General features: G+C 47.6%; 1 protein-coding gene across 1 annotated transcript in view; it reads right to left on the reverse strand.

Annotated features, from left to right (window-relative positions):
• The window catches only part of LOC118378267 (GDNF family receptor alpha-4-like), a 444,258-nt gene that overhangs the window by 24,280 nt on the left and 396,473 nt on the right, over positions 1-23,505 (reverse strand). Inside the window, exon 7 of the mRNA XM_052495924.1 lies at positions 16,977-17,111. Coding sequence (XP_052351884.1) covers positions 16,977-17,111 — 135 coding nt within the window. The remainder of the gene's footprint in view (positions 1-16,976; positions 17,112-23,505) is intronic.

The following is a 23,505-nucleotide window of genomic DNA, read 5'->3' on the forward strand; positions in this document are numbered from 1 at the left end:
CTCATTTCACTGTCTTCAGTTACAGCCCATTTCACTGTCTACAGTTACCTCCCATTTCACTGTCTTCAGTTACCTCCCATTTCACTGTTTTCAGTTACCTCCCATTTCACTGTTTTCAGTTACCTCCCATTTCACTGTCTTCAGTTACAGCCCATTTCACTGTCTTCAGTTACAGCCCATTTCACTGTCTTCAGTTACCTCCCATTTCACTGTCTTCAGTTACCTCCCATTTCACTGTCTTCAGTTACAGCCCATTTCACTGTCTTCAGTTACCTCCCATTTCACTGTCTTCAGTTACCTCCCATTTCACTGTCTTCAGTTACCTCCCATTTCACTGTCTACAGTTACCTCCCATTTCACTGTCTTCAGTTACCTCCCATTTCACTGTCTACAGTTACAGCCCATTTCACTGTCTACAGTTACAGCCCATTTCACTGTCTACAGTTACAGCCCATTTCACTGTCTTCAGTTACCTCCCATTTCACTGTCTTCAGTTACAGCCCATTTCACTGTCTTCAGTTACAGCCCATTTCACTGTCTTCAGTTACCTCCCATTTCACTGTCTTCAGTTACAGCCCATTTCACTGTCTTCAGTTACCTCCCATTTCACTGTCTTCAGTTACAGCCCATTTCACTGTCTTCAGTTACCTCCCATTTCACTGTCTTCAGTTACAGCCCATTTCACTGTCTTCAGTTACAGCCCATTTCACTGTCTACAGTTACCTCCCATTTCACTGTCTTCAGTTACCTCCCATTTCACTGTCTTCAGTTACAGCCCATTTCACTGTCTACAGTTACAGCCCATTTCACTGTCTTCAGTTACCTCCCATTTCACTGTCTTCAGTTACAGCCCATTTCACTGTCTTCAGTTACAGCCCATTTCACTGTCTTCAGTTACCTCCCATTTCACTGTCTTCAGTTACCTCCCATTTCACTGTCTTCAGTTACAGCCCATTTCACTGTCTTCAGTTACCTCCCATTTCACTGTCTACAGTTACAGCCCACTTCACTGTCTTCAGTTACAGCCCATTTCACTGTCTTCAGTTACAGCCCATTTCACTGTCTTCAGTTACAGCCCATTTCACTGTCTTCAGTTACCTCCCATTTCACTGTCTTCAGTTACCTCCCATTTCACTGTCTTCAGTTACCTCCCATTTCACTGTCTTCAGTTACAGCCCATTTCACTGTCTTCAGTTACCTCCCATTTCACTGTCTTCAGTTACCTCCCATTTCACTGTCTTCAGTTACCTCCCATTTCACTGTCTTCAGTTACCTCCCATTTCACTGTCTTCAGTTACAGCCCATTTCACTGTCTTCAGTTACAGCCCATTTCACTGTCTTCAGTTACCTCCCATTTCACTGTCTTCAGTTACAGCCCATTTCACTGTCTTCAGTTACCTCCCATTTCACTGTCTTCAGTTACAGCCCATTTCACTGTCTTCAGTTACAGCCCATTTCACTGTCTTCAGTTACAGCCCATTTCACTGTCTTCAGTTACAGCCCATTTCACTGTCTTCAGTTACAGCCCATTTCACTGTCTTCAGTTACCTCCCATTTCACTGTCTTCAGTTACCTCCCATTTCACTGTCTTCAGTTACAGCCCATTTCACTGTCTTCAGTTACAGCCCATTTCACTGTCTTCAGTTACAGCCCATTTCACTGTCTTCAGTTACCTCCCATTTCACTGTCTTCAGTTACCTCCCATTTCACTGTCTTCAGTTACCTCCCATTTCACTGTCTTCAGTTACAGCCCATTTCACTGTCTTCAGTTACAGCCCATTTCACTGTCTTCAGTTACCTCCCATTTCACTGTCTTCAGTTACAGCCCATTTCACTGTCTTCAGTTACAGCCCATTTCACTGTCTTCAGTTACCTCCCATTTCACTGTCTTCAGTTACCTCCCATTTCACTGTCTTCAGTTACAGCCCATTTCACTGTCTTCAGTTACCTCCCATTTCACTGTCTACAGTTACAGCCCACTTCACTGTCTTCAGTTACAGCCCATTTCACTGTCTTCAGTTACAGCCCATTTCACTGTCTTCAGTTACCTCCCATTTCACTGTCTTCAGTTACCTCCCATTTCACTGTCTTCAGTTACCTCCCATTTCACTGTCTTCAGTTACAGCCCATTTCACTGTCTTCAGTTACAGCCCATTTCACTGTCTTCAGTTACCTCCCATTTCACTGTCTTCAGTTACCTCCCATTTCACTGTCTTCAGTTACCTCCCATTTCACTGTCTTCAGTTACAGCCCATTTCACTGTCTTCAGTTACAGCCCATTTCACTGTCTACAGTTACCTCCCATTTCACTGTCTTCAGTTACAGCCCATTTCACTGTCTTCAGTTACCTCCCATTTCACTGTCTTCAGTTACAGCCCATTTCACTGTCTTCAGTTACAGCCCATTTCACTGTCTTCAGTTACAGCCCATTTCACTGTCTTCAGTTACAGCCCATTTCACTGTCTTCAGTTACAGCCCATTTCACTGTCTTCAGTTACCTCCCATTTCACTGTCTTCAGTTACCTCCCATTTCACTGTCTTCAGTTACAGCCCATTTCACTGTCTTCAGTTACAGCCCATTTCACTGTCTTCAGTTACAGCCCATTTCACTGTCTTCAGTTACCTCCCATTTCACTGTCTTCAGTTACCTCCCATTTCACTGTCTTCAGTTACAGCCCATTTCACTGTCTACAGTTACAGCCCATTTCACTGTCTTCAGTTACCTCCCATTTCACTGTCTTCAGTTACAGCCCATTTCACTGTCTTCAGTTACAGCCCATTTCACTGTCTACAGTTACCTCCCATTTCACTGTCTTCAGTTACCTCCCATTTCACTGTCTTCAGTTACCTCCCATTTCACTGTCTTCAGTTACCTCCCATTTCACTGTCTTCAGTTACCTCCCATTTCACTGTCTTCAGTTACAGCCCATTTCACTGTCTTCAGTTACCTCCCATTTCACTGTCTTCAGTTACCTCCCATTTCACTGTCTTCAGTTACAGCCCATTTCACTGTCTTCAGTTACAGCCCATTTCACTGTCTTCAGTTACAGCCCATTTCACTGTCTACAGTTACAGCCCATTTCACTGTCTACAGTTACAGCCAATTTCACTGTCTTCAGTTACCTCCCATTTCACTGTCTTCAGTTACAGCCCATTTCACTGTCTACAGTTACAGCCCATTTCACTGTCTTCAGTTACCTCCCATTTCACTGTCTTCAGTTACAGCCCATTTCATTGTCTTCAGTTACAGCCCATTTCACTGTCTACAGTTACCTCCCATTTCACTGTCTTCAGTTACAGCCCATTTCACTGTCTTCAGTTACAGCCCATTTCACTGTCTTCAGTTACCTCCCATTTCACTGTCTTCAGTTACCTCCCATTTCACTGTCTTCAGTTACCTCCCATTTCACTGTCTTCAGTTACCTCCCATTTCACTGTCTTCAGTTACAGCCCATTTCACTGTCTTCAGTTACAGCCCATTTCACTGTCTTCAGTTACAGCCCATTTCACTGTCTTCAGTTACAGCCCATTTCACTGTCTTCAGTTACAGCCCATTTCACTGTCTTCAGTTACAGCCCATTTCACTGTCTTCAGTTACCTCCCATTTCACTGTCTTCAGTTACAGCCCATTTCACTGTCTTCAGTTACAGCCCATTTCACTGTCTTCAGTTACAGCCCATTTCACTGTCTTCAGTTACAGCCCATTTCACTGTCTTCAGTTACAGCCCATTTCACTGTCTTCAGTTACCTCCCATTTCACTTTCTTCAGTTACCTCCCATTTCACTGTCTTCAGTTACAGCCCATTTCACTGTCTTCAGTTACAGCCCATTTCACTGTCTTCAGTTACAGCCCATTTCACTGTCTACAGTTACAGCCCATTTCACTGTCTTCAGTTACAGCCCATTTCACTATCTTCAGTTACCTCCCATTTCACTGTCTTCAGTTACCTCCCATTTCACTGTCTTCAGTTACAGCCCATTTCACTGTCTTCAGTTACCTCCCATTTCACTGTCTTCAGTTACCTCCCATTTCACTGTCTACAGTTACCTCCCATTTCACTGTCTACAGTTACCTCCCATTTCACTGTCTTCAGTTACAGCCCATTTCACTGTCTTCAGTTACCTCCCATTTCACTGTCTTCAGTTACCTCCCATTTCACTGTCTTCAGTTACCGCCCATTTCACTGTCTACAGTTACAGCCCATTTCACTGTCTACAGTTACAGCCAATTTCACTGTCTTCAGTTACCTCCCATTTCACTGTCTTCAGTTACAGCCCATTTCACTGTCTACAGTGACAGCCCATTTCACTGTCTACAGTGACAGCCAATTTCACTGTCTTCAGTTACCTCCCATTTCACTGTCTTCAGTTACAGCCCATTTCATTGTCTTCAGTTACAGCCCATTTCACTGTCTACAGTTACCTCCCATTTCACTGTCTTCAGTTACAGCCCATTTCACTGTCTTCAGTTACAGCCCATTTCACTGTCTTCAGTTACCTCCCATTTCACTGTCTTCAGTTACCTCCCATTTCACTGTCTTCAGTTACCTCCCATTTCACTGTCTTCAGTTACCTCCCATTTCACTGTCTTCAGTTACAGCCCATTTCACTGTCTTCAGTTACAGCCCATTTCACTGTCTTCAGTTACAGCCCATTTCACTGTCTTCAGTTACAGCCCATTATACTGTCTTCAGTTACAGCCCATTTCACTGTCTTCAGTTACAGCCCATTTCACTGTCTTCAGTTACCTCCCATTTCACTGTCTTCAGTTACAGCCCATTTCACTGTCTTCAGTTACAGCCCATTTCACTGTCTTCAGTTACAGCCCATTTCACTGTCTTCAGTTACAGCCCATTTCACTGTCTTCAGTTACCTCCCATTTCACTTTCTTCAGTTACCTCCCATTTCACTGTCTTCAGTTACAGCCCATTTCACTGTCTTCAGTTACAGCCCATTTCACTGTCTTCAGTTACAGCCCATTTCACTGTCTTCAGTTACAGCCCATTTCACTGTCTACAGTTACAGCCCATTTCACTGTCTTCAGTTACAGCCCATTTCACTATCTTCAGTTACCTCCCATTTCACTGTCTTCAGTTACCTCCCATTTCACTGTCTTCAGTTACAGCCCATTTCACTGTCTTCAGTTACCTCCCATTTCACTGTCTTCAGTTACCTCCCATTTCACTGTCTACAGTTACCTCCCATTTCACTGTCTACAGTTACCTCCCATTTCACTGTCTTCAGTTACAGCCCATTTCACTGTCTTCAGTTACCTCCCATTTCACTGTCTTCAGTTACCTCCCATTTCACTGTCTTCAGTTACCTCCCATTTCACTGTCTTCAGTTACAGCCCATTTCACTGTTTTCAGTTACAGCCCATTTCACTGTCTTCAGTTACAGCCCATTTCACTGTCTTCAGTTACCTCCCATTTCACTGTCTTCAGTTACAGCCCATTTCACTGTCTTCAGTTACCTCCCATTTCACTGTCTTCAGTTACAGCCAATTTCACTGTCTTCAGTTACCTCCCATTTCACTGTCTTCAGTTACCTCCCATTTCACTGTCTTCAGTTACAGCCCATTTCACTGTCTTCAGTTACAGCCCATTTCACTGTCTTCAGTTACCTCCCATTTCACTGTCTTCAGTTACCTCCCATTTCACTGTCTTCAGTTACAGCCCATTTCACTGTCTTCAGTTACAGCCCATTTCACTGTCTACAGTTACAGCCAATTTCACTGTCTTCAGTTACCTCCCATTTCACTGTCTTCAGTTACAGCCCATTTCACTGTCTACTGTTACAGCCCATTTCACTGTCTTCAGTTACAGCCCATTTCACTGTCTTCAGTTACCTCCCATTTCACTATGTCTTCACCTAGCTGGCTAGTTAGCTATAGCTACTCTGTAATCTAGCTGGCGAGTTAGCTATTGCTTCTCTGTAACCTAGGTTGACATACTAGAAAGTAATATAAACAACTAACTACAATTAAACAGCTGGTGCGCAATTTCTAATACTAAGGAGGTTTGGAGATATTGCTCACCTGAGGTAGAGTACCTCATGATAACCTACCTGCCCTCCAGGACACCTACACCACCCGATGTCACAGGAAGGCCATAAAGATCATCAAGGACAACAACCACCCGAGCCACTGCCTGTTCACCCCGCTATCATCCAGAAGGCGAGGTCAGTACAGGTGCATCAAAGCTGGGACCTCAAGGCCATCAGACTGTTAAATAGCCACCACTAACATTGAGTGGCTGCTGCCAACACACTGACTCAACTCCAGCCACTTTAATAATGGGAATTGATGGGAAATTATGTAAAATATATCACTAGCTACTTTAAACAATGCTACCTAATATAATGTTTACATACCCTACATTATTCATCTCATATGTATATGTATATACTGTACTCTATATCATCTACTGCATCTTCATGTAATACATGTATCACTAGCCACTTTAACTATGCCACTTTGTTTACATACTCATCTCATATGTATATACTGCACTCAATACCATCTACTGTATCTTGCCTATGCCGTTCTGTCCCATCACTCATTCATATATCTTTATGTACATATTCTTTATCCCCTTAGACTTGTGTCTATAAGGTAGCAGTTTTGGAATTGTTAGCTAGATTACTTGTTGGTTATTACTGCATTGTCGGAACGAGAAGCACAAGCATTTCGCTACGCTCGCATTAACATCTGCTAACCATGTGTATGTGACAAATAAAATTTGATTTGATTTGAACCTGTAGACCACACTATCTACCAAGAGAGTTTCATCTATATTTTTCATAGCTGTCAATTTACCACCACAAACTGATGCTGGCACTAAGACTGCACTCAACTAGCTCTATAAGGCCATAAGCAAACAAGAAAATGCTCATCCAGAGGTGGCGCTCCTAGTGGCCGGGGACTTTAATGCAGGCAAACCTAATTCCGATTTACCTCATTTCTACCAGCATGTTAAATGTGTGACCAGAGGGGGAAAAACTCTAGACCACCTTTACTCCACACACAGACGTGTACAAAGCTCTCCTTCGCCCCCCATTTGGCAAATCTGACCATAATTCTCTCCTCCTGATTTCTGCTTACAAGTACAAAGTAAAGCAGGAAGTACCAGTGACTCGCTCAGTACGGAAGTGGTCAGATGCCGCAGATAAAACGCTACAGTACTGTTTTGCGAGCACAGACTAGAATATGTTCCAGGATTCCTCCAATGGCATGTCCCTGATTGAGTCTGTAATACCAACATGTTTCAAGCAGACCACCATAGTCCCTGTGCCCAAGAACACAAAGGCAACCTGCCTAAATGATTACTGCCCTGTGGCACGTTCACGTCTGTAGCCATGAAGTGTTTTGAAAGGCTGGTCATGGATCACATCAACACCATCATCCCGGAAACCCAAGACCCACTCCAATTCGCGAAGGTAACCTGCCTAAATGACTTCCGACCCGTAGCAGTCATGAAGTGATATGAAAGGCTGGACATGGATCACATCAACACCATTATCCCAGAAACCCTAGGGCCTAGACCCACTCCAATTCGCATACCGCCCCAACATATCCACAGATGATGCAATCTCAATTCACACCACACTGCCCTTTCCCACCTGGACAAAAGGAACACCTATGTGACAATGCTGTTCATTGGCTACAGCTCAGCGTTCAACACCATAGTACCCTCAAAGCTCATCGCTAAGGACCCTGAGACTGAACACCTCCCTCTGCAACTGGATCCTGGACTTCCTGACAGGCCGCCCCAAGGTGGTAAGGGTAGGTAACAACACATCTCAAAGGGGGTGCCTCAGGGGTGCGTGCTTAGTCCCCTTCTGTACTCCTTGTTTACAAACGACTGTGTGGCCAAACACGCTGATCGTGGACTACAGGAAAAGGAGGGCCGAACACGCCCCCATTAACATTGATGGGTCTGTAGTGGAGCGGGTCGCGAGTTTCAAGTTTCAAGTTCCTTGGTCTCCACATCACCAACAAACTAACATGGTCCAAATACACCAAGACAGTTGTGAAGAGGGCACGACAACGCCTCTTCCCCCTCAGGAGACTGAAAAGATTAGGCATGGGTCCTCAGATCCTGTTCTACAGCTTCACCATCGAGAACATTCTGACCAGTTGCATCACCGCCTGCTAGGGCAATGGCTCGACATCTGACTGTTCTCTCTGCAAGCGGTATTGGAGAGCCAAGTCAAGGACCAAAAGGCTCCTTAACAAATTCAAACCCATAAGAATCCTGAACAGTTAATCTGTTAACCAGATTGTTTGCAATGACCACGGCAACTACTTTCCTCACAGCTACCACCCCCCAGCACAGCTATAGACCCACAGCTACCACCCTCCAGCACAGCTATAGACCCACAGCTACCACCCCCCAGCACAGCTATAGACCCACAGCTACCACCCCCCAGCACAGCTATAGACCCACAGCTACCACCCCCCAGCACAGCTATAGACCCACAGCTACCATCCCCCAGCACAGCTATAGACCCACAGCTACCATCCCCCAGCACAGCTATAGACCCACAGCTACCACCCCCCAGTACAGCTATAGACCCACAGCTACCATCCCCCAGTACAGCTATAGACCCACAGCTACCACCCCCCAGCACAGCTATAGACCCACAGCTACCACCCCCAGCACAGCTATAGACCCACAGCTACCACCCCCCAGCACAGCTATAGACCCACAGCTACCACCCCCAGCACAGCTATAGACCCACAGCTACCATCCCCCAGTACAGCTATAGACCCACAGCTACCATCCCCCAGCACAGCTATAGTCCCACAGCTATAGACCCACAGCTACCATCCCCCAGTACAGCTATAGACCCACAGCTACCATCCCCGAGCACAGCTATAGTCTCATAGCTATAGTCCCACAGCTATAGTCCCACAGCTATAGTCCCATAGCTATAGTCCCACAGCTATAGACCCACAGCTACCATCCCCAGTACAGCTATAGACCCACAGCTACCATCCCCGAGCACAGCTATAGTCTCATAGCTATAGTCTCATAGCTATAGTCCCACAGCTATAGTCCCACAGCTATAGACCCACAGCTACCATCCCCAGTACAGCTATAGACCCACAGCTACCATCCCCAGTACAGCTATAGACCCACAGCTACCATCCCCCAGCACAGCTATAGACCCACAGCTACCATCCCCCAGCACAGCTATAGTCCCACAGCTATAGACCCACAGCTACCATCCCCGAGCACAGCTATAGACCCACAGCTACCATCCCCCAGCACAGCTATAGTCCCACAGCTACCATCCCCCAGCACAGCTATAGACCCACAGCTACCATCCCCAGCACAGCTATAGTCCCACAGCTACCATCCCCCAGTACAGCTATAGACCCACAGCTACCACCCCCAGTACAGCTATAGACCCACAGCTACCATCCCCCAGTACAGCTATAGACCCACAGCTACCATCCCCGAGCACAGCTATAGTCCCACAGCTATAGTCCCACAGCTATAGACCCACAGCTACCATCCCCCGAGCACAGTTATAGTCCCACAGCTATAGACCCACAGCTACCATCCCCCAGCACAGCTATAGTCCCACAGCTATAGACCCATAGCTATAGTCCCATAGCTATAGACCCATAGCTATAGTCCCATAGCTATAGTCCCACAGCTATAGTCCCATAGCTATAGTCCCATAGCTATAGACCCATAGCTATAGTCCCACAGCTATAGTCCCACAACTATATACCCACAGCGATAGACCCACAGCTATAGACCCACAGCTATAGACCCACAGCTATAGACCCACAGCTACCATCCCCCCATTATATCTATAGACCCACAGCTATAGACCCACAGCTACCATCCCCCATTATATCTATAGACCCACAGCTATAGACCCACAGCTACCATCCCCCATTATATCTATAGACCCACAGCTACCATCCCCCATTATATCAATAGACCCACAGCTACCATCCCCCATTATATCTATAGACCCACAGCTACCATCCCCCATTATATCTATAGACCCACAGCTATAGACCCACAGCTACCATCCCCCATTATATCTATAGACCCACAGCTACCATCCCCCATTATATCTATAGACCCACAGCTACCATCCCCCATTATATCTATAGACCCACAGCTACCATCCCCCATTATATATATAGACCCACAGCTACCATCCCCCATTATATCAATAGACCCACAGCTACCATCCCCCATTATATCTATAGACCCACAGCTACCATCCCCCATTATATCTATAGACCCACAGCTACCATCCCCCATTATATCTATAGACCCACAGCTACCATCCCCCATTATATCTATAGACCCACAGCTACCATCCCCCATTATATCTATAGACCCACAGCTACCATCCCCCATTATATCTATAGACCCACAGCTACCATCCCCCATTATATCTATAGACCCACAGCTACCATCCCCCATTATATCTATAGACCCACAGCTACCATCCCCCATTATATCTATAGACCCACAGCTACCATCCCCCATTATATCTATAGACCCACAGCTACCATCCCCCATTATATCTATAGACCCACAGCTACCATCCCCCATTATATCTATAGACCCACAGCTACCATCCCCCATTATATCTATAGACCCACAGCTACCATCCCCCATTATATCTATAGACCCACAGCTACCATCCCCCATTATATCTATAGACCCACAGCTATAGACCCACAGCTACCATCCCCCATTATATCAATAGACCCACAGCTACCATCCCCCATTATATCTATAGACCCACAGCTACCATCCCCCATTATATCAATAGACCCACAGCTACCATCCCCCCATTATATCAATAGACCCACATGTACCATCCCCCATTATATCAATAGACTCACAGCTACCATCCCCCATTATATCAATAGACCCACAGCTACCATCCCCCATTATATCTATAGACCCACAGCTACCATCCCCCATTATATCTATAGACCCACAGCTACCATCCCCCATTATATCTATAGACCCACAGCTACCATCCCCCATTATATCAATAGACTCACAGCTACCATCCCCCAGCAAAGCTATAGACCCACAGCTACCATCCCCCAGTACAGCTATAGACTCACAGCTACCATCCCCCATTATATCTATAGACCCACAGCTACCATCCCCCTATTATATCTATAGACCCACAGCTACCATCCCCCATTATATCTATAGACCCACAGCTACCATCCCCCATTATATCAATAGACCCACAGCTACCATCCCCCATTATATCTATAGACCCACAGCTACCATCCCCCATTATATCAATAGACCCACAGCTACCATCCCCCATTATATCAATAGACTCACAGCTACCATCCCCCAGCAAAGCTATAGACCCACAGCTACCATCCCCCAGTACAGCTATAGACCCACAGCTACCATCCCCCATTATATCTATAGACCCACAGCTACCATCCCCCCATTATATCAATAGACCCACAGCTACCATCCCCCATTATATCTATAGACCCACAGCTACCATCCCCCCCATTATATCTATAGACCCACAGCTACCATCCCCCATTATATCAATAGACCCACAGCTACCATCCCCCATTATATCTATAGACCCACAGCTACCATCCCCCCATTATATCAATAGACCCACAGCTACCATCCCCCCATTATATCTATAGACCCACAGCTACCATCCCCCCATTATATCAATAGACCCACAGCTACCATCCCCCATTATATCTATAGACCCACAGCTACCATCCCCCATTATATCAATAGACCCACAGCTACCATCCCCCATTATCAATAGACCCACAGCTATAGACCACAGCTACCCCCCCATTATATCTATAGACCCACAGCTACCATCCCCCATTATAGCTATAGACCCACAGCTACCATCCCCCATTATATCAATAGACCCACAGCTACCATCCCCCCATTATATCTATAGACCCACAGCTACCATCCCCCATTATATCTATAGACCCACAGCTACCATCCCCCATTATATCTATAGACCCACAGCTACCATCCCCCATTATATCAATAGACCCACAGCTACCATCCCCCATTATATCTATAGACCCACAGCTACCATCCCCCATTATATCTATAGACCCACAGCTACCATCCCCCATTATATCAATAGACCCACAGCTACCACCCCCATTATATCTATAGACCCACAGCTACCACCCCCCATTATATCTATAGACCCACAGCTACCACCCCATTATATCTATAGACCCACAGCTACCACCCCCATTATATCAATAGACCCACAGCTACCATCCCCCATTATATCTATAGACCCACAGCTACCACCCCCCCATTATATCTATAGACCCACAGCTACCATCCCCCCATTATATCTATAGACCCACAGCTACCATCCCCCCATTATATCTATAGACCCACAGCTACCATCCCCCCATTATATCAATAGACCCACAGCTACCATCCCCCATTATATCAATAGACCCACAGCTACCATCCCCCATTATAGCTATAGACCCACAGCTACCATCCCCCATTATATCAATAGACTCACAGCTACCATCCCCATTATATCTATAGACCCACAGCTATAGACCCACAGCTACCATCCCCCATTATATCTATAGACCCACAGCTACCATCCCCCCATTATATCAATAGACCCACAGCTACCATCCCCCATTATATCTATAGACCCACAGCTACCATCCCCCATTATATCAATAGACTCACAGCTACCATCCCCCATTATATCAATAGACCCACAGCTATAGACCCACAGCTACCATCCCCCATTATATCTATAGACCCACAGCTACCATCCCCCCATTATATCAATAGACCCACAGCTACCATCCCCCATTATACCAATAGACTCACAGCTACCATCCCCTATTATATCAATAGACCCACAGCTACCATCCCCCTATTATATCTATAGACCCACAGCTACCATCCCCCCATTATATCTATAGACCCACAGCTACCATCCCCCATTATATCAATAGACCCACAGCTACCATCCCCCCATTATATCAATAGACCCACAGCTACCATCCCCCCATTATATCTATAGACCCACAGCTACCATCCCCCTATTATATCTATAGACCCACAGCTACCATCCCCCCATTATATCAATAGACCCACAGCTACCATCCCCCATTATAGCTATAGACCCACAGCTACCATCCCCCATTATATCAATAGACCCACAGCTACCATCCCCTATTATATCAATAGACTCACAGCTACCATCCCCATTATATCAATAGACCCACAGCTACCATCCCCCCATTATAGCTATAGACCCACAGCTACCATCCCCCCATTATATCTATAGACCCACAGCTACCATCCCCCCATTATATCTATAGACCCACAGCTACCATCCCCCCATTATATCTATAGACCCACAGCTACCATCCCCCCATTATATCTATAGACCCACAGCTATAGTCTCTAGGGCTCAGCTGTCGTCTCTCGGGCTTAGCTATACTATCCAGGGCTCAGCTGTCGTCTCTCGGGCTTAGCTATACTATCCAGGGCTCAGCTATAGTCTCCAGGGCTCAGCTATAGTATCCAGGGCTCAGCTATAGTATCCAGGGCTCAGCTATAGTATCCAGGGCTCAGCTATAGTATCCAGGGCTCAGCTATAGTCTCCAGGGCTCAGCTATAGTATCCAGGGCTCAGCTATAGTATACAGGGCTCAGCTATAGTATCCAGGGCTCAGCTATAGTATCCAGGGCTCAGCTATAGTATCCAGGGCTCAGCTATAGTATCCAGGGCTCAGCTATAGTATCCAGGGCTCAGCTATAGTCTCCAGGGCTCAGCTATAGTATCCAGGGCTCAGCTATAGTATCCAGGGCTCAGCTATAGTATACAGGGCTCAGCTATAGTCTCCAGGGCTCAGCTATAGTCTCCAGGGCTCAGCTATAGTCTCCAGGGCTCAGCTATAGTATCCAGGGCTCAGCTATAGTCTCCAGGGCTCAGCTATCACCTGCAGGGCTCAGCTATAGTCTTCAGGGCTCAGCTATAGTATCCAGGGCTCAGCTATAGTATCCAGGGCTCAGCTATAGTCTCCAGGGCTCAGCTATCACCTGCAGGGCTCAGCTATAGTATCCAGGGCTCAGCTATAGTATCCAGGGCTCAGCTATAGTATCCAGGGCTCAGCTATAGTCTCCAGGGCTCAGCTATAGTATCCAGGGCTCAGCTATAGTATCCAGGGCTCAGCTATAGTATCCAGGGCTCAGCTATAGTATCCAGGGCTCAGCTATAGTCTCCAGGGCTCAGCTATAGTATCCAGGGCTCAGCTATAGTATCCAGGGCTCAGCTATAGTCTCCAGGGCTCAGCTATAGTATCCAGGGCTCAGCTATAGTATCCAGGGCTCAGCTATAGTATCCAGGGCTCAGATATACTATCCAGGGCTCAGCTATAGTCTCCAGGGCTCAGCTATAGTCTCCAGGGCTCAGCTATAGTCTCCAGGGCTCAGCTATCACCTCCAGGGCTCAGATATACTATCCAGGGCTCAGCTATAGTATACAGGGCTCAGCTATAGTATCCAGGGCTCAGCTATAGTATCCAGGGCTCAGCTATAGTCTCCAGGGCTCAGCTATAGTCTTCAGGGCTCAGCTATAGTCTTCAGGGCTCAGCTATAGTATCCAGGGCTCAGCTATAGTATCCAGGGCTCAGCTATAGTATCCAGGGCTCAGCTATAGTATCCAGGGCTCAGCTATAGTCTCCAGGGCTCAGCTATAGTATCCAGGGCTCAGCTATAGTATCCAGGGCTCAGCTATAGTATCCAGGGCTCAGCTATAGTATCCAGGGCTCAGCTATAGTATCCAGGGCTCAGCTATAGTCTCCAGGGCTCAGCTATAGTCTCCAGGGCTCAGCTATACTATCCAGGGCTCAGCTATAGTATCCAGGGCTCAGCTATAGTATCCAGGGCTCAGCTATAGTATCCAGGGCTCAGCTATAGTATCCAGGGCTCAGCTATACTATCCAGGGCTCAGCTATAGTCTCCAGGGCTCAGCTATAGTATCCAGGGCTCAGCTATAGTCTCCAGGGCTCAGCTATCACCTGCAGGGCTCAGCTATAGTCTTCAGGGCTCAGCTATAGTATCCAGGGCTCAGCTATAGTATCCAGGGCTCAGCTATAGTCTCCAGGGCTCAGCTATCGCCTGCAGGGCTCAGCTATAGTATCCAGGGCTCAGCTATAGTCTTCAGGGCTCAGCTATAGTCTCCAGGGCTCAGCTATAGTCTCCAGGGCTCAGCTATAGTCTCCAGGGCTCAGCTATAGTCTCCAGGGCTCAGCTATAGTCTCCAGGGCTCAGCTCGACTCTCCAGGGCTCAGCTCGACTCTCCAGGGATCAGCTATAGTCTCCAGGGCTCAGCTATAGTCTCCAGGGCTCAGCTCGACTCTCCAGGGCTCAGCTATAGTCTCCAGGGCTCAGCTATAGTCTCCAGGGCTCAGCTCGACTCTCCAGGGCTCAGCTATAGTCTCCAGGGCTCAGCTATAGTCTCCAGGGCTCAGCTATACTATCCAGGGCTCAGCTATAGTATCCAGGGCTCAGCTATAGTATCCAGGGATCAGCTATAGTATCCAGGGCTCAGCTATACTATCCAGGGCTCAGCTATACTATCCAGGGCTCAGCTATAGTCTGCAGGGCTCAGCTATAGTATCCAGGGCTCAGCTATAGTCTCCAGGGCTCAGCTATCACCTGCAGGGCTCAGCTATAGTCTTCAGGGCTCAGCTATAGTATCCAGGGCTCAGCTATAGTATCCAGGGCTCAGCTATAGTCTCCAGGGCTCAGCTATAGTCTCCAGGGCTCAGCTATAGTCTCCAGGGCTCAGCTATAGTCTTCAGGGCTCAGCTATAGTCTCCAGGGCTCAGCTATAGTCTCCAGGGCTCAGCTATAGTCTCCAGGGCTCAGCTATAGTCTCCAGGGCTCAGCTATAGTCTCCAGGGCTCAGCTATAGTCTCCAGGGCTCAGCTATAGTCTCCAGGGCTCAGCTCGACTCTCCAGGGCTCAGCTATAGTCTCCAGGGCTCAGCTATAGTCTCCAGGGCTCAGCTCGACTCTCCAGGGCTCAGCTATAGTCTCCAGGGCTCAGCTATAGTATCCAGGGCTCAGCTATAGTCTCCAGGGCTCAGCTCGACTCTCCAGGGCTCAGCTCGACTCTCCAGGGCTTCTTTCGGCTGTACAACACATCCCATTCAAGGTCTCCAAGACAGACCATTTATGCTGGGGTTGTAAACGGAAAATAAGCCCTTTCGAAGTTTACCAGTAGACTACCAGAATTTTGGTAAATTAATAATGACCAAAGTTAAATTAGACTCCGGTAACTTTGTTAAATTCTTGTGCAACCCTATTAGGGACTGTGTGAATGAGCCCAAATCAGCCCACAAACCCCCAAAATTCAACTCTATCTCTCTTGACATTCTCACTGACACATCTATAAAACCAGGAGGACCAGAGTGAGGTGTGGCAGTTATTAAAACAGGATATTAATATATAATATTATTATATCCGTGATGAGCATGCAGGCAGGTAGCTGGGTCACAGCTGTGTTTAAACCTGAGTGAACAACAGCTCCACTTTGAATGAAGTTTAAGTTGTTTAGCGTTTTTCTCTCCCCTGACTGCCGACGGCTGCATTTAACCAGAGTGTTATTTTCTGTAAGGTCCAAAATGGCACCCTATTCTCTACATAGTGCTCTACTTCTGACCAGAGCCCTGTGAGACTTAGGGATGCTTCCTCTATCTCTGACCAGCTCATTACCTCAGTAGCAGGAAACACAATTCACTGAATGACAAAGTCATCAAAGGCCATCTGAAGTCCTCTCTCTCTCTTAGCTACTGGCAAAATCTCTCTCTCTCTCTCTCTCTCTCTCTCTCTCTCTCTCTCTCTCTCTCTCTCTCTCTCTCTCTCTCTCAAGGGGCAAGTAAAATAGATCATAAACAAAAAATGTTGCTCACTCAGGCAGACATTATCATGAAAATATTCCAGGAAGCCGTCACACTGTTCCCGGTGGTTCCCGGAGGCCGAGCAGGAGCACCACGGACCCACGTTAGACGTTGAGTTATCAAGGTAGTTCGGAGTTATCGTACTGCCTGGAGAGACAATGACAAATACAGTATTAATGAGAAATCTTTAACAGTACAACCATGTCAAGTTACAATTTTTCAGACTAATTCTTGGATGGAGAAAACAGTAGAGCGTGAGAGAGAGGGAGATTGAGGGAGGGAGATGGAGGGAGAGAGAGGGAGAGTGAAGGAGGGAGGGAGAAATGGGGAGGTATAGGGAGGGAGAGAGAAAGAAAGAGACGGAAAGAAGGGGAGGTAGAGGAAGAGAGAGTGATGGAGGGAGAGGGAGGGAGATGAAGGGAGAGTAGGGGAGGGAGAGGGAGGGAGATGAAGGGAGAGTAGGGGAGGGAGAGAGGGAGGGAGATGAAGGGAGAGTAGGGGAGGGAGAGGGAGGGAGATGAAGGGAGAGTAGGGGAGGGAGAGAGGGAGGTAGATGAAGGGAGAGTAGGGGAGGGAGAGGGAGGGAGATGAAGGGAGAGTAGGGGAGGGAGTGAGGGAGGTAGATGAAGGGAGAGTAGGGGAGGGAGAGGGAGGGAGATGAAGGGAGAGTAGGGGAGGGAGAGGGAGGGAGATGAAGGGAGAGTAGGGGAGGGAGTGAGGGAGGTAGATGAAGGGAGAGTAGGGGAGGGAGAGGGAGGGAGATGAAGGGAGAGTAGGGGAGGGAGAGGGAGGGAGATGAAGGGAGAGTAGGGGAGGGAGAGGGAGGGAGATGAAGGGAGAGTAGGGGAGGGAGAGAGGAGGTAGATGAAGGGAGAGTAGGGGAGGGAGAGGGAGGGAGATGAAGGGAGAGTGGGGAGGGAGTGAGGGAGGTAGATGAAGGGAGAGTAGGGGAGGGAGAGGGAGGTAGATGAAGGGAGAGTATGGGTGGGAGATAAAGGGAGAGTAGGGGAGGGAGATGAAGGGAGAGTAGGGTTGGGGGAGATGAAAGGAGAGTAGGGGAGGGAGATGAAGGGAGAGTAGGGGAGGGGGAGAGAGAGAGAGATGAAGGGAGAGTAGGGGAGGGGGAGAGGGAGGGAGATGAAAGGAGAGTAGGGGAGGAAGAGGGAGGGAGATGAAGGGAGAGTAGGGGAGGGAGAGGGGGAGGGAGGGAGATGAAAGGAGAGTAGGGGAGGGAGATGAAGGGAAAGTAGGCGAGGAAGAGAGGGAGGGAGAGTAGGGGTGGGGGAGAGGGAGGGAGATGAAGGGAGAGTAGGGGAGGGAGAGAGGGAGGGAGATGAAGGGAGAGTAGGGGAGGGAGAGGGAGGGAGATGAAGGGAGGGAGAGGGAGGGAGTGTAGGGGAGGGAGAGGGGGTGGGGGTGGGGGGGGGAGGTAGTAGATGAAGGGAGAGTAGGGGAGGGAGAGGGAGGGAGATGAAGGGAGGGAGTGTAGGGGAGGGAGAGGGAGGGAGATGAAGGGAGAGTAAGGGTGGGAGAGGGAGGTAGATGAAGGGAGAGTAGGGGAGGGAGAGGGAGGGAGATGGAGGGAGAGTAGGGGAGGGAGAGGGGGTGGGGGGGAGGGAGGGAGGTAGATGAAGGGAGAGTAGAGGAGGGAGAGTAGAGGAGGGAGAGTAGAGGAGGGAGAGTAGAGGAGGGAGAGCCAGAGGAGAAAGACAGAGATGTGAGATGAGACATCTATGTTGACTATTAATTTCCAATAGAAAATACTTCATTTCACACAGTGGTATAAGACGATAACCTTGTCAAGTTCCACGTTTTCAGAATAGCTTGTCGAATAGCTTGTCGATTGGACTAGTTTGCTCCCAGACAAATATTAATGAGACAGTCTTAATAAATACAAACGTTGTTTTGAAAGAATATGTTGTTACAGAGTACGAACGTGGAATTGTTTATGATACAAGATGACAACCTGTTGACAACCTGTTGACAACCTGATGACAACCTGATGACAACCTGATGACAACCTGTTGACAACCTGTTGACAACCTGATGACAACCTGTTGACAACCTGATGACAACCTGTTGACAACCTGATGACAACCTGATGACAACCTGTTGACAACCTGTTGACAACCTGTTGACAACCTGATGACAACCTGTTGACAACCTGTTGACAACCTGTTGACAACCTGTTGACAACCTGTTGACAACCTGTTGACAACCTGATGACAACCTGATGACAACCTGATGACAACCTGTTGACAACCTGATGACAACCTGATGACAACCTGATGACAACCTGTTGACAACCTGTTGACAACCTGATGAGCTTTCCGTGTTTTCAGGCCAGAAGCATCCACTGGAGAGGACGGGTAAGATGTGCTATAGGGTTAGGGTAAGATGTGCTATAGGGTTAGGGTAAGATGTGCTATAGGGTTAGGGTAAGATGTGCTATAGGGTTAGGGTAAGATGTGCTATAGGGTTAGGGTAAGATGTGCTATAGGGTTAGGGTAAGATGTGCTATAGGGTTAGGGTTAGGGTAAGATGTGCTATAGGGTTAGGGTAAGATGTGCTATAGGGTTAGGGTAAGATGTGCTATAGGGTTAGGGTAAGATGTGCTATAGGGTTAGGGTTAGGGTAAGATGTGCTATAGGGTTAGGGTAAGATGTGCTATAGGGTTAGGGTAAGATGTGCTATAGGGTTAGGGTAAGATGTGCTATAGGGTTAGGGTAAGATGTGCTATAGGGTTAGGGTAAGATGTGCTATAGGGTTAGGGTAAGATGTGCTATAGGGTTAGGGTTAGGGTAAGATGTGCTATAGGGTTAGGGTAAGATGTGCTATAGGGTTAGGGTTAGGGTAAGATGTGCTATAGGGTTAGGGTAAGATGTGCTATAGGGTTAGGGTAAGATGTGCTATAGGGTTAGGGTAAGATGTAAGATGTTAGGGTAAGATGTGCTAGGGTTAGGGTAAGATGTGCTATAGGGTTAGGGTAAGATGTGCTATTAGGGTTAGATGTGCTATAGGTTAGGGTAAGATGTGCTATAGGGTTAGGGTAAGATGTGCTATAGGGTTAGGGTTAGGGTAAGATGTGCTATAGGGTTAGGGTAAGATGTGCTATAGGGTTAGGGTTAGGGTAAGATGTGCTATAGGGTTAGGGTAAGATGTGCTATAGGGTTAGGGTTAAAGATGTGCTATAGGGTTAGGGTAAGATGTGCTATAGGGTTAGGGTAAGATGTGCTATAGGGTTAGGGTAAGATGTGCTATAGGGTTAGGGTAAGATGTGCTATAGGGTTAGGGTAAGATGTGCTATAGGGTTAGGGTAAGATGTGCTATAGGGTTAGGGTAAGATGTGCTATAGGGTTAGGGTAAGATGTGCTATAGGGTTAGGGTAAGATGTGCTATAGGGTTAGGGTAAGATGTGCTATAGGGTTAGGGTAAGATGTGCTATAGGGTTAGGGTAAGATGTGCTATAGGGTTAGGGTTAGGGTAAGATGTGCTATAGGGTTAGGGTAAGATGTGCTATAGGGTTAGGGTAAGATGTGCTATAGGGTTAGGGTAAGATGTAAGAGGGTAAGATGTGCTATAGGGTTAGGGTAAGATGTGCTATAGGGTTAGGGTAAGATGTGCTATAGGGTTAGGGTAAGATGTGCTATAGGGTTAGGGTAAGATGTGCTATAGGGTTAGGGTTAGGGTAAGATGTGCTATAGGGTTAGGGTAAGATGTGCTATAGGGTTAGGGTAAGATGTGCTATAGAAACTGTCTGTTTGAAGGTTCACTTGGTTGTTCTGAAGTGCATCCCAAATGGCACCCTATTCCCAGAGGGTTCTGGTCAAAAGTAGTGAACTACATAGGGAATAGGGTTCTATAGGGTTCTGGCAAAAGTAGGGCACTACACAGGGAATAGGGTTCTATAAGGTTCTGGTCAAAAGTAGGACACTATATAGGGAATAGGGTTCTATAATGTTCTGGTCAAAAGTAGGACACTACACAGGGAATAGGGTTCTATAAGGTTCTGGTCAAAAGTAGGACACTACATAGGGAATAGTGTTCTATAAGGTTCTGGTCAAAAGTAGTGCACTACATAGGGAATAGGGTTCTATAAGGTTCTGGTCTATAAGTAGAACCCTACACAGGGAATAGGGTTCTATAAGGTTCTGGTCAAAAGTAGTGCACTACATAGGGAATAGGGATCCATTTAGGAAGCAGGTGTTGTTGTGATCTCTCTGGGCTGTTGAATCGGGGAATGATTGACGTTAGCTTTCGTGATGATGGCCTGGTAACTAGTAATTGTAGCTTTTCTTCAAATTGCTGCACTTATTAAGGTGCTAAAACTAGGACACAACAACAGTCAACTGCTGTTTGAGATGTCTGGAATGGACCATGACTAGGGCTCTTTCTCTCATTCTTTCATTTATCCTCTCTCTCTTTCTCTCCCTCTCCCGCTGACAGACACAGACTCTCTGTCTCTCCCCCTTTCTCACGTTATCTCTCTATCCTCTGACAGAACACAGACTCTCTCTGTCTCTTCACTCTCTCCCTCTTTCTCTCACAGTCTCTCTCTCTGTCTCTCTCCCTCTTTCTCATCTGACAGAAAACAGTCTCTCTCATCTCTCTTTCTTTCTCTCGCTCTCTCTTTCTCTCAGAACATAGTGTGTCTCCTGTCAATTCAATTCAATTCAATTCAAGGGCTTTATTGGCATGGGAAACATATGTTAACGTTGCCAAAGCAAGTGAAGTAGATAATAAACAAAAGTGAAATAAACAATAAAAATGAACAGTAAACATTACACTCACAGAAGTTCCAAAAATTAAAATGTAATATTACGTCTATATACAGTGTTATAATGATGTGCAGATAGTTAAAGTACAAAAGGGAAAATAAATATGAGTTGTATTTACAATTGTCATGACTTCTTCCGAACTCGATGCCTCTCCTTGTTCGGGTGGTGCTCGGAGGTCGACGTCACCGGTCTTCTAGCCATCATTGATCTACGTTTCATTTTCCATTGGTTTTGTCTTGTCTTCCTACACACCTGGTTCCAATCCCATTCATTACCTGTTGTGTATTTAACCCTCTGTTCCCCCTCATGTCCTTGTCAGAGATTGTTTATTGTTATGTTCGTGTTTTATGGATTGGTGCGCGACGGGTTCTTGTACCCACATTTATTTGATTATGGTCGTTGGTTTTGGAGTTTTTGTTTTAAGTTGTTAAAATACTCCCTTTATACCAAGTTTGATTCTCCTGCGCCTGACTTCCCTGCCACCTACACACACGACATGACAACAATGGTGTTTGTTCTTCACTGGTTGCCCTTTTTCTTGTGGCACCTGAAGGCTCTGTTTACCTCGACTCCTGTGTTGGCGCATCCGGATCCCTCTTTGGCGTTCATAGTGGAGGTGGACGCCTCCGAGGCTGGGATAGGAGCTTTGCTCTCTCAGCGCTCGGGTACGTCACCGAAACTCCGCCCCTGTGCCTTCTTCTCTAAGAAGCTCAGCCCTCAGCCTGAGGATATAGTGTCTGATCGGGGTCCCCAATTCACGTCAAGGGTCCGGAAGTTGTTCATGGAACGTCCGGGGGTCTCGGTCGGCCTTACCTCAGGTTTTCACCCCGAGAGTAACGGGTAGGTAGAGAGAGTTAATCAGGATGTGGGTAGGTTTCTGAGGTCTTATTGGTCCGGCCGGGGGAGTGGGCGGCGTTCGTGTCCTGGGCAGAGATGGCCGGAAGCCTGTCTGTGGTCTGTGGGGCCAATTAAAGTCCTGAGGAGAGTGAACGAGGTATGTTATAGGTTACAGATTCCCTCCGATTACCATATTAACCACTAGTTCCATGTGTCTCTCCTCTGGCCGGTGGCTCCAGGAGGCTGAGATGCGGGAGGTTCCTCCGCCCCTTCTGGATATCGAGGGGGTCCCGGCCTCTCCGTTCGATCCATCCTGGATTCGAGACATCGGGCGACGGGCCTTCAGTACCTCGTGGACTGGGAGGGGAACGGTCCGGAGGAGAGATGCTGGGTTCCGGTGGAGGTTCCGGTGTATTAGATCCTTCCATGCTGCGGGAATTCCACCGTCACCATCCGGGTCGCCCTGCGCCTCATCCTCCGGATCGCCCTGCGCCTCATCCTCCGGGTCGCCCTGCGCCTCATCCTCCGGATCGCCCTGCGCCTCATCCTCCGGATCGCCCTGCGCCTCATCCTCCGGATCGCCCTGCGCCTCATCCTCCGGATCGCCCTGCGCCTCATCATCCGGATCGCCCTGCGCCTCATCCTCCGGATCACCCTGCGCCTCATCATCCGGATCGCCCTGCGCCTCATCCTCCGGATCACCCTGCGCCTCATCATCCGGATCGCCCTGCGCCTCATCCTCCGGATCGCCCTGCGCCTCATCATCCGGATCGCCCTGCGCCTCATCATCCGGATCGCCCCAGAGGAGGGTGGGTCTATAAATATGAGTTGTATTTACTTCTTCCGAAGTCGATGCCTCTCCTTGTTCGGGATGGTGCTCAGCGGTCGACGTCGACGGTCTTCTAGCCATCATTGATCTATGTTTC

The sequence above is a fragment of the Oncorhynchus keta genome, chromosome 35 (genome assembly GCF_023373465.1).
Source record: "Oncorhynchus keta strain PuntledgeMale-10-30-2019 chromosome 35, Oket_V2, whole genome shotgun sequence".
In the NCBI taxonomy this organism is placed as follows: domain Eukaryota; kingdom Metazoa; phylum Chordata; class Actinopteri; order Salmoniformes; family Salmonidae; genus Oncorhynchus; species Oncorhynchus keta.